The sequence below is a fragment of the Stigmatopora argus genome, chromosome 2 (genome assembly GCF_051989625.1).
Source record: "Stigmatopora argus isolate UIUO_Sarg chromosome 2, RoL_Sarg_1.0, whole genome shotgun sequence".
Classification (NCBI taxonomy): Eukaryota; Metazoa; Chordata; class Actinopteri; order Syngnathiformes; family Syngnathidae; genus Stigmatopora; species Stigmatopora argus.
Genome location: NC_135388.1, coordinates 19,492,346 through 19,504,420, shown reverse-complemented (window position 1 = coordinate 19,504,420; position 12,075 = coordinate 19,492,346). Strand labels below are relative to the sequence as shown.

At 40.5% G+C, this 12,075-nt stretch overlaps 1 protein-coding gene across 1 annotated transcript in view; it reads left to right on the top strand.

Moving 5' to 3' along the window:
* mettl15 (methyltransferase 15, mitochondrial 12S rRNA N4-cytidine) overlaps positions 1-11,825 on the top strand; it is a 43,048-nt gene extending 31,223 nt beyond the window's left edge. The window contains exons 4-6 of the mRNA XM_077588171.1: positions 3,469-3,660; positions 4,427-4,605; positions 11,267-11,825. Of these exons, the coding sequence (XP_077444297.1) occupies positions 3,469-3,660; positions 4,427-4,605; positions 11,267-11,688 (793 nt within the window). The 3' untranslated portion in view covers positions 11,689-11,825. The remainder of the gene's footprint in view (positions 1-3,468; positions 3,661-4,426; positions 4,606-11,266) is intronic.
* Positions 11,826-12,075: the final 250 nt, after the last annotated feature.

Genomic DNA, 12,075 nt, shown 5'->3' with positions numbered 1-12,075 from the left:
GAGTTCAGAATTTTTAAGCAAATGAGTATTATGCATTTTGTCTTGTCCAAGTTGTATCCCCCATACCAATTACATCAGGCGATGGGTACACGGTCGATTGGTCGCCGGTCTTTTGGTCACCGATCTTTTGGTCGCCGGTCTTTTGGTCGCCCGGAAGGTTATTGATAATTACCATTTAAATCGTTGCTCAAATTCCCTAAATACAAACTGCGAATGACTATTTAGTCATAGTTAATGCCCTGTTAATTATTAGGCTAAAGAAAAGCTCCAAATTTCCCGGACTTTTATTGTTTTTTGTTGGAGAACTTGTTAAGACACCGACTGACGTACCTTCCTAAGGGGACAACTCATGTACATACAAACTCTTATACACTCACATGTCGGCTCAGTGAAACTGCTCATGGCCATTGTTGGCTTTTATTGATGCGTAGACTGTGTTGTTTTACCTTGTTTTGTCGCTGGTCTTTTGGTCGTCGGTCTTTTGGTCGTCGGTCTTTTGGTTGCCCGTTGTTGCGGTCCGGGCGACCAAAAGACCGGCGACCAAAAGACGGCGACCAAAAGACCGGCGACCAATCGACCGCACACGCAGGCGATGTGCCTCTCTGTAATGAGAAGGGGTGTGATCTAATGACATAAATACCCTATGTCAGGTGTGCATAATTATTAGGCAAAATGGGTCAGAAGAGGGACTTGACAGGCTCTGAAAAGTCAAAAATAGTGAGATATCTTCTGAAGCGTGATCATCAAACAATCAAGCGTTTCATTCAAAATAGTCAACAGGGTTGCATCAAGCATGTGGAAAAACCAAGGTGCAAAATAATTGCTCGCAAACTTAGAAAAGTCAAGCATGCAGGTGCCAAGATGCCAGTTGCTACCAGTTTTTCCATGTTTCAGACATTACTAGAGTGCCCAAAAACACAAAGTGTGCAATACTTAGAGACATGGCCAAGTTAAGAAAAGCCTAAAAACGACCACCACAGAACATCACAGCGTGGTTGGCAAGAAAGGGCCAAAAAGAAGAAAAACTAATGACATGGCCTCCTTGTTCACCTGATCTGAACCCCATAGAGAACCAGTGGTCCCTCATCAAATGTGAGATTTACAAGGAAAGAAAATAGTACACATCACTGAACAGTGACTGTGGCGCTGTGGTTGCTGCTGCATGCAATGGTGATCGTGTACAGATCAAAACACTGACAGAATCCATGGATTGCAGGCTTTTGAGTGTCCTTGCAAAGAAAGGTGGCTATGTTGGTCACTGATTGGTTTTGAATGTCAGAAATGTATATTTGTGAATGTTGAGCTGTTATATTAGTTTCCCTGGTGAAAATAAATAATTGAAATGCATAGATAATTGTGTTTTGGTTAAGTTGCCCAATAATTATGCACAGTAATGGCCACCTGCACACAAATCCTAAAATAGCTAAAACTAAAAAAAACACCACTCCAACTCCTAAAAATATTCTGCTTTGATATTAATGAGTGAGTCTTCTGGGTTCATTAAGAACATGGTTGTTGTTCAATAATAAAACTAATCTTCAAAAGTACAATTGCCTGTAAAGCTGCGGTGTGAATTTGTGTAAATACAGTAGCTAAAGTAGGTTTGTGCATATGGGGACAAAATAAGATAAACATAGCTACAACAAATAGAGGAGACAAGTTGCTTCCATTTACACCACATGAGAGCAATTATATATCAATTACTAATTCAACATCTAGTAGTGCTGTACGATATGGCAATATATATCGCTAAAAACGTTCTCTCGACATTTGACATATCTGTCGTGATTATTGCCATGAATTGACATGGTCCTGCAATGAAAACTTTTGCCAGCAGACAGCGTCAAATTCATGCTGACTTGCTGCATTGATGGAATTTGATATGCCATAGTCGTAGCACCATTTGTCAGATGTGACATGACCCATATCATGAGATATTTCCATATCGCACATATTTTAGCCAGCAGAACACATCCACCCCACGCTGCCTTGCTACAATGATGGGATTCTATATGCCATAATCAGGATCGCATACCTGTCAACCTCTGCCGATAACTGCCCTTATAAATGATTATGATTCCCCTTACGAACCCCAAAAAAGTCGTACGGTGTTTGTAAGGTTTTTTGGGGGTTTGTAAGGGGAATCATAATCATTTATAAGGGCAGTTATCGGCAGAGGTTGACAGGTATGGGATCGTGATCAAGCTCCTGGGCAACTTGCTGATTAGTTGATCATTTGATTCGTGTGTGGTAGAGTAGGGAGATATGGAAAACAGACTGGTTATGGGCCCTCGAGGACCGGAGTTGGAGACCCCTGCCTTAGATGATGCAGGGCGCTTAGTAGGAATTTAACAACGGTGATTCAAAATCCAAGCAAAGCTGATATAGGCTTGGTGTAGTCTTTCTCCACGAGGTAATGTGCGCGATGCGAAATGTAATCTGAAGAAAACAGAAAGAGGCAAGACGACATTCTTCTCTATTATTCGGCGCATCATTCTTCTACAGTGAATTTTTGCTTCTTCTTCAGTGTTAAGTGCCACCCAACTCAGCGCTGAAGAAGAAGCAGAGCCCTGACTCCTGCCTGTCTTCCACTTGCGAGTTTCACCATGAATTTTGACATTTTTATGAACATTTTTGATTAGGATACTTAATATAAAAAGCCACGATGTACTGAAGTGGTGAAGGATGATGACAGTATTGAGTTTTTAGATCTAAATAGGACCGTATGTAATAACCACTAGTAGATTAGTAGGAAAAGCTGCAAAGGACTCTTTAGTTTTAATATTGAAGATGGTTACTCCTGTTGCTTTCTCGTGCCATCATCTTTGATCACACAATGTTAAAAGGTCACATGAATTTTTCATGAATGTGACTGCAGGATCTCACTGTGCTTGCATGAAGAAGTGACTGAGTATGCACAGCAATGCGTGGCCAGTTACTGGAAAGTCCTAATGGAATAGGTGAGGCAGATACAACGCTGCAAAAGAATATCATGTTCATTTTTTAAATGTACAAGAAAAGAAAAATGAAAATTGGGCACTGTGGTTGCAGACCAATGAGGCATATTTTTCTTTTTAGCTTTGGATGCAAAATGACATTTCATAAATTAAGACACTTTTAAATGCTGTGTTGTACTGACCTTTGACAAACTAGCTCCATGTGACACTGAACATCTTTTTTATTTTCTGGATGTATGGTAGCTCTACATTATATTGTATATATATATATTTACCATGGAGATGTTTTGTGCTTTTGAATATTTTGCTTTAATTTTTTTGCATTAGAAATTATTTTAACAAGTTCATTCAATTTTCAAACCCCTTATCCTCACATTGGTCTCGGGAAGTGCTGGAGCATATCCCAGCTAACTATGGGCACCTGGCGGGAGACACCCTGAATCAGTGGCTAGCAAATCACAGGGCACAAGGAGACAGACAACCATTCACGCTGACACTCTTTTCTCTCTAGTGGCCGTGTTAGACCACTTCTTGGACTGTTCAGCGAGCTTGAAGCCCTGCTCTCTAGTGTCAACGTAAGAGCAGGAACTATTGATGCTGTCCTATTGGATGCTGGCTGTTCTTCCATGCAGCTGGATCAAGCAGAAAGAGGCTTCTCCCTTAGCAAAGATGGGCCCTTGGACATGAGAATGGATGGAATGAGGTGACATATGTTCATTTGATTTAACTCACTAAGGTTTCGTAGCAATAATCCAATTTCTTTCTTTAGTTCTTCACTGCCATTGATGATGATAGAAGTCTGATCATGTGGTTTGCTTCATTTTTCTGCTGTGATTTGAAATGAATTTGTCAGCTGTAGATAGAATTCAATAAATTTCAAGTGGTATGGCTAGCAGTGAATGATATTTGTCCAAATTCTCTCACTTTAAAATTAGACATTCCTTGCTGTTAATGGCAGTCAAAGAGCTAAGAAAGAAATTTTGTTCTAAATCAAAACATAACACGGAAAGTTCAAAAGACTTTTTTAAAATATTTTTTTATGATTATAGAATTTATATTAATGGTGAGACTAAATCTAATAAACCAACAATAATGGGCTTTAAGAGGTTATATATATATATATATATATATATATATATATACACGTGTATATATATATCTATATATATGTATATATATACGTGAATCTATATATATATATGCGTGTATAGGGTATATATATATGTGTGTGTGTGTATATTTACACATGTACACATTGATAGATATAGATAGATATATGTATATGTATGTAAGCCTGTTGAGCATCTACCTTTTCCACACAAAACGACACTGAAGTGTTTTGTTGATTTGATCCCTCACAAAATATTGTACAAGCTATAAAGGTTTTCAGCTGGACCTCAGTCAGGATTCACTGCTGTCAGTATGGACATGACATTACAGACTTTAATTGGTCTTCCTCTTGTGCGTAGGTTGTCCAACATGCCTTGTGCTGCTGACGTGGTGAATACCTTAGATCAACAGGCTCTTGCCTCTATACTCACTGCATATGGTGAAGAGAGACATGCCAGGAAAATAGCTTCTGCCATTGTGGAGGCGCGCCGTGTCAACCACATCACCCGGACACAGCAGCTTGCAAATGTGGTCGCAGGTAGTGACACATGACCCTAATTGTAATTCACCCACTTTTCTCACCAAGTTGTGTTCTAAGGCCTGTTTCCAATTAGAAATTTCAGATGACGCGAGTGGTTCTATCAGTTACTCAATTGTGCTCTAACTGTTTTGTCTAATTGGCCCATTCAAAAATAGCAATGAAAGTTTTAAAAGCAACTTTACAAAATATGGATTTTGAATAGATTACTTTCTTCTATTGACAGATGCTTTCACACTCACAAGTATAGAGCTTGCAAAACAACTGCCCACCCCCCCAAATTCCTCTACCTTATTGTTATTTCCTTGCTCACACGCATGCCAAAACCTCCTCACAGACTAATGGTAAGGGATCTGAGCTCATGCACGACGCAAAATTATTTGCCATATTATTATTTACTCCCTCCACACGTACACGCACAGCCCTCTTTAATTTATATGCCTCCAAGATTTGAGATGCTGAATGAGTAAAATGTTGTAGTCAATAGTTATTACACAGAGCAGCATGTGCGTCAGCGTCACCCTGGGAGAACAGGTGTGGGTAAGAGCAGCCGTCTGATCTCTTTTGAAGAGCAACAGCAAATCACTGCCTCTGCTTATTTGAAACAATGCAAATAGGTCTTTATTGAAGCAAGTAGCACCGGGGACTCTGTGACCAAGTGTGCCACAAATGCTGACAAGAAAAATATGTCAGTTGAGTGGAAATAGTGCATTTCTAAAATCTTTCTTGTTTGTGCACCTGCACCCAATGCAACTATGAGAGGTCTATAAACAACATGAAATATAAATTTGTTTCTCTGCCTCTTCATGCTGAGTTTGTTTGCTTTCTTTTCTTGAGCTCAAATGAATACAATAAATAACACTGATTGAAAATGACGGCGAGATCAGACAACATGGCACATACTTTGAATTAGTCTCCATTTCCTTCATGGGGTCCAGCAGTTTACAAAAAGTCATGTGTTTTGAACTGCAGTTTGATTCTTCATTCTTTTTACATCAGCTCCTTGCTGTGTCCATAGCAACTACAGAGGGCAGTTGTACAAATGCTGAAAACTAGGAACATTTCAAAGATTATAAAGAACAAATATTTAACCAGGATTTTGGTTTTATTTTAAATACACTCATAATATCAATGCTGTTATTTTGTCATTCAATTCAGTACTACATCATTTTTTAAGCCTTTGTAGCACATGTATGGAAAGGTGTGGGAATACAAGTTTTGAATTTTTGTACAGCCTTGGTCTCAGAAGTAAAATGTCACATTGACAAATTTGAAGTGAGAGGATGGTGCATGTCACTCGCACGTCTGCCTAACACTTCAGATTTGTGGTTGGAAAAAAAATTCTTTGGTGTTGTTTGAATTGGTTTTCTTTGAATTGAAGACTTTGACTAGCATGGATGACCACTTCAGTATTCCACCATTGTTAGCTATAAAGGCATGCATGATTACTTGGGAGATGTTAGTGTTGCATATTAAATTAGTAGTGGCGGCCCGGCGGCTGAGTGGTTAGCGTGCCGGCCTCACAGTTCTGCAGTATAGGCTGGGTGAAAACTCTAAATTGCCCCTTAGGTATTAATGTGAGTGTGAATGGTTGTCCGTTTCCTCGTGCCCTACTATTGGCTGGACACTAATTCAGGGCGTCCCCTCCCTGGTGCCCGGAATGAGCTGCAATAGGCTCCAGCACCGCCCGCGACCCTTGAGGATAAGCGGCTCAGAAAATGAATGAATTAATGAAATTAGTAACTGGACATAACATGTATTATTTATTGTATCCTGGAAGTAGTTACTTTGGATGAAACCCCCCAATGTGGAGTTTTCATATTATTGTTTGCCTGCATCTGTTATTCTTATTGCAGTTTATTCCTGTATTCCATATACTATATGTTTGTTTGATTTGCTGGCAACCTGTTCAGGGTGTACTCTGCCACCTGCCCGTAGTCTGTTGGGATAGGCTCCAGCACCACTTGACCCTTTTTGAGTGTAAGCGATACAGATGATGGCTGGATAAGGAAACTGAGGGGAAGCTACTGTGTATACATTGTTGGAGAGTCTAAACACTTTTTTTAATGGCTGGGTCCTCTGTCGATCAGCAAGTGGAACAGTTCACAGATGATAAATGTCAGTCTGTTATCAAAACATAGGCATGACTGAAAGTGGTTTTGTTTCTTTGTAATTTCAATAATTTTTGTTTCCCAAAGATTCTTGCAACTAAGTTGACTGGACTTTTGTGCTTTGTTTAACCCTAATGCACAGAACAGGGCCAAGCATACCCAAAAAAAAACTACCTATGTTGACATTTTTTTTTCATTTTCCTTCTGCGCGCAAATGACTGAGGGCCCTCTATGTGATCATCTAGGAACAGCAGTATTGTAGCTAGCGCCTTGTGGCTGGCCCTGAGCCCTCTGATTTTGTGCCATGGTTCACTCCTGTAGAGAGGAGGACAACCTCCTTCCCTTTCCTCTACTACAACTAGGGTTACGGATCCAGAATGTTGTTTGTACTGATGCACAAAGCAGCAGTATAGAGTATCCACACTTTTATTATTTACAAGTACAGTGGTACCTCGACATACGATCGTAATCCGTTCCGAGACTGAGATCGTATGACGAGATTCTCGTAACTCGAGCGGACGTTTGCCATTGAAATGAATGGAAAACAAATTAATTTGTTCCAACTCTCTGAAAAAACACCAAAAACAGGATATTGGATTGGAAAAAATGTTTTATTTCTTCTAATTCGCCATCTATTAACAAAGTAACACATAACTAGTGGTTTAATAGTAATAAAATGTGTTTAATCTAACTAAAATTGGGCAGATTTCGCCGACGGGAGACAGAGACGTGTGTGTGTGTGTGGGGGGGGGGGGGTAATGTCCGGCGGGGTTCTTTTTTTTTCCATGACAACGCACTCGTAAACGGAACAAACAAATTTAAATTAACTTGGATTAATATATACAGACACTCAAACATACGTTTAATGTAACTTTACACAAAACTGAATTCTAATTTTGTTGTAATCTTTTGTTACCTTCGTTTTCCGGGTTGGCGGTTTGCCATGCCTCCACCCTCACGTTCGCTATCGATGGGCTGTTTGCTGTTGTACTACGTATTCCCTTCAAAATATTCCGAAAATGATTCACACAAATGTCCTCACAATAGGATAACCCACGACCACTTGCCAACGAGAAATAGTCTTGTAGTACATTTTAGCGATTGCTCCGCTGCTCATAAAGACCGGCTTGCAACTCCCTCGTTGAAATGGCTCTGGTTGCAACCGCTTTGAACGGCGCCTATGAGAGAGAGTTGCGACCAGAAATATTACAAAGAGGGAATTGCGAGCCAGTGCCGCTGATGTTCTTAGGAGCAGCGAACGAGAAGTAATATAATACTCCTCGCATTAGATAATAAAAATAACAGGAAATGCAACAACTGAACTTACCCACGTATTGATTATGGGTAATGAAGTTTCATTCTCAGAAAGAGTGCCATTGCCTATCGGCGTTGTGTGCGCGAGTATACTTCATTACCCAGAAAGCCCTCTTTTTGCCCGCGCATGCGCGTTGTGCGTTTCCTGGTCGATGCGTAGTAGAAACTCGTCTGAATTAATCGTTCAGTGCTCGTAGATATTGTTATACACGAAAGATATGCAAAAAAGGCTTGGTCGCATCACGAAATTTTGATCGCATGACGGGCGAATTGTTCGATCGAAATTTCCGTCGCAAGACGAGAATATTGTATGACGAGCGGTCGTGTGACGAGGTACCACTAGTTGAGACATGGAGTCATGTCACTCGGGAGGTGAATTCTCATATTAGATTTTTGTACTCGTCACGCTTTGCTCATATTAAACAGCATGTGTAAATAGTGACGTAGGGATGTCATTCAGATTGAACAACTATGGCCGGTTGGCCTCAAACGGTAGTGGACACCTGTCCCGATTTGAGCACAGCGCTAGCCCGACCTGAAAATGATGCGCCAGAGCTCGGGGCTAGTGACCATTGACAAAGTATGAGCGCGACTGTTCGACCAAAAGCCCCCTCTCAAGGCACTTTTTCTGGGATTATTATTATTTATTGAGTTTTTCTGAGAGTAATTTTAAGTTGTAAAATTGAGTGTTTACGTGTATATCTACGAATGTCTACTCAGCTGCCACTTGCAATTCCATCCCATTGGAAACCAATTCTGAAATGAATTTCACAAGTAGATGTACCACTATAGTACATTACATTCAGTAGTTTATTTGACCTTACTCTGGTGTCCTTCACACTTGTGCAAAGTCTCACGCAATGCTTTTGATGTTCTGAAGTTGTGCTATAAATTTCCCTATACAGTTTAACTAGTTACATTAAGTATTAGTTCTTAAAAAACGCAAATGAGACACCATGTCAATATACATACTGTACGGGGGTGGAGGATTGTGACATTTATTAATACTGATGTTTGTTTGTTTTTCCCCCCACACATGATAAGCCTTTTTCTCTCTGGATTTGTCTCCTGGACCTTTGAAAGATGATTTAGAGACAGGGAGAGAGCACATGGCTAGGTGAGGCGAGACTAGGGCTTGGTCTCTGTGCAGGCATTGTATTGATTGCAGTGTGACTCACACCTTTGGATGTTTAGAGCAGGAGGGAAGAAGTGCCACATCACTCACTTCTCTATTTATTGCAGTTTTTCTTAAATATAGTATGCAGACCTTTATATTAAAATGGTGCAAAACCCAAATGTATCAAGTTTGCCTATATATTAAGACTGCAACGATACGTGTATTTGAATCAGAATTGTGTTACTAAGAGCCTCGATCTTGTTTAGTGATGTGACAAAGCACAATTGTTACACCCACCCAGTTTAAACCAAATCTTCACATCTGCTGGGAACCACCTACAACAAAATGGGCTGGGATCTCGATGATGATGTGACGCTTGCAAAGAAAGTTTAGTGTTAGCCATTCTTGCATCAATTCGTTGACCATGGTCGAGAGACAGCTCCCATGGGAGAGAATGAGAGAAACAGAGTGAACGAGCAAAAAACAAAGAAAGAGTTTAACCCTCAAAAACACTCTCAATAGTCAAAGAAACAAGACATTTGAGCTATAAAGAGGAAAGGCCTGACATGAATGACAACAGGATGCGAGTTTGAAAGCTTGGAAGATGAACTCAAGCCTTGGATCGAACATGAAAGCATTCTCGTATGGGTTGCCAGGGTTACTGGAGCCTAGCTCACTCAGCTGACTTTGGGGGGGAAGGCAGACTACACCCAAGACTGGTCGCCAGTCAGCCGTAGGGCACTAGAGGAGTTGAATTGCGCCCACGGTATTGTTTATTTCCACAGGAAAAAAACACATCAAGATCGTTTCAGATGGATTTTAATCCATGTGAGAATTGTGTGAGGTTTTATCCCAAATTATCACAGAATTGTTTATTTATTTTTTAGCACCCTTAGTGTTAAACCACCCTAGCAGGAGAACAAACTCCACACAAAAGGTTGCAACCCACCGGGGACTGAACCCTCAATTTCAGAACTGCGAGGCGGACGTGCTCAACAAATCCCCCACCGAGCCGCCCATATTCATCTTTTGGCCATATTTTGTATTAGAAAGGTGGCCTTCATAAAGAAGTAGATTCTTGTATTTGTTGGTCAATGTCAATTTGGTGTCTTAAAGCCATCTTCTCTGATGGTTGCATTTCTATTTTTTCATGTGCCTTTTAATGAGCCTCACTGGCATTTTTATCAAAATACTTATGACTGACCTTTCAGTTTATCCCCTCGGAATGCATTTTAGAAAAAAGATTGCATTGTCGAGCCAAAGAGCACATTCACCAGAAGTGTGGAAAATGCCTGTTGTGAATGGTGACAGCTGAGCCAGAGCCTAAAACATTTGAAATATGAACATGGCGTTCATGAATTAGAAACATTTGGCTCCTTTGATTTAAGTATTTTAGTGACACATAGGCCAGTCAACGTCATCCATCTGCTCTGCATTGAGGCTCTGATGGCCCGAATGGACCTGCTGCCCATCCTCCTTTCCTACATACAGTGGCCTGAACATACATATGTGATAATCTAATTTTTGGTCCCTTCACTTGTTGACTCATGATGCATTAATGACATAAATACATTATCACTGTATAAGTACCATTTGCTAAGGATTTATTGAACCAAGGTTGTCACCTCCATGAGGCTCTTCAATGGATCACATGCACTAACTACTCTTAGATGGCCTTTCTTATATATTGTCTATTTTGGAGGGTCAGCATGTGTCCAATGGTAGTACTCTTATTTTCATCAAACCAAAGCACAAAGCAAGTGTTGTTTATAGTGTTTTGAAAAAAAAAAATCAACATATGTTTTTCATCAGTTAATGATGGTGTCGAGTGAATATATTTCGTCACAATTTATCTTTGTCATGTTAAGAGGCGCAGGCTGAGGTGGCTTGGCTTTCTTTTTTTCTCTGATATTCCCACTCAATGTCCTGGTATCCTGTTTTAGAGAAATCGAGCATGACTAAGACATAACCAACTCAACACAAAGTATTTTAGGCAGAGAAATTGAGCAGCATTAAAAATAGAGATGGCTGTTAGTGACATTTAAAATTAGAACAAAATACTAAATATCTATGTAGAGCGGTTAACGTGTCTCTATTTGGATTTTTGTCTTGTCTCTAGGATCGTTTCCCACCGCTGCTGTCTATTCTCGTAAGGACAGACTCCACCGACCTGCGCATGTAGCCACAAAGACCTTTCAGGCTTTGCGCATCCTTGTAAATGATGAGTTGAACGAACTTCACGCGGGCCTGCAAGCAGCACAGACAGTACTGAGATCTGGAGGACGTCTCTGCGTCATCACATTTCACTCACTAGAAGACAGACTTGTGAAGCGCTTCCTTCAGGGGGATGATTTATCCAATTTTGAACACTCTCACTTTGACCAGTGGAAGCAAAGGACTGGAAAGTTGGCAAAGATGAAAAAAAATGTAAATGGTCTTTGGCATCTTTTGTCGAAAAAGGTAATCACCCCAGAAAGAGATGACGTGAATGAGAATGCTCGAGCACGTTCTGCAAAACTCAGGGTTGCCCTCAGATATTAATTATGTTTTTTAATTAACCTTGTATTTCAGGTATTATAGCTAGCTAACTATAGGCCATATATAGCTTGGCCTACATATTTGACGTGTAAAAATCATTAATAAAAAATAGAGAGATTTTGATGTTTGTAATTCAATGACACGTTTCGTGTTCATTTCCTATCGTTGCAGTTCGCTTTAACCCTGCGGTCGTTTGGTCGCCGGTCTTTTGGTCACCGGTCTTTTGGTCGCCGTCTTTTGGTCGCCGTCTTTTGGTCGCCGGTCTTTTGGTCGCCGGTCTTTTGGTCGCCGGTCTTTTGGTCGCCGGTCTTTTGGTCGCCCGGACCCAAACAACGGGCGACCAAAAGACCGGCGACAAAACAAGGTAAAACAACACGGTCTACGCATCAA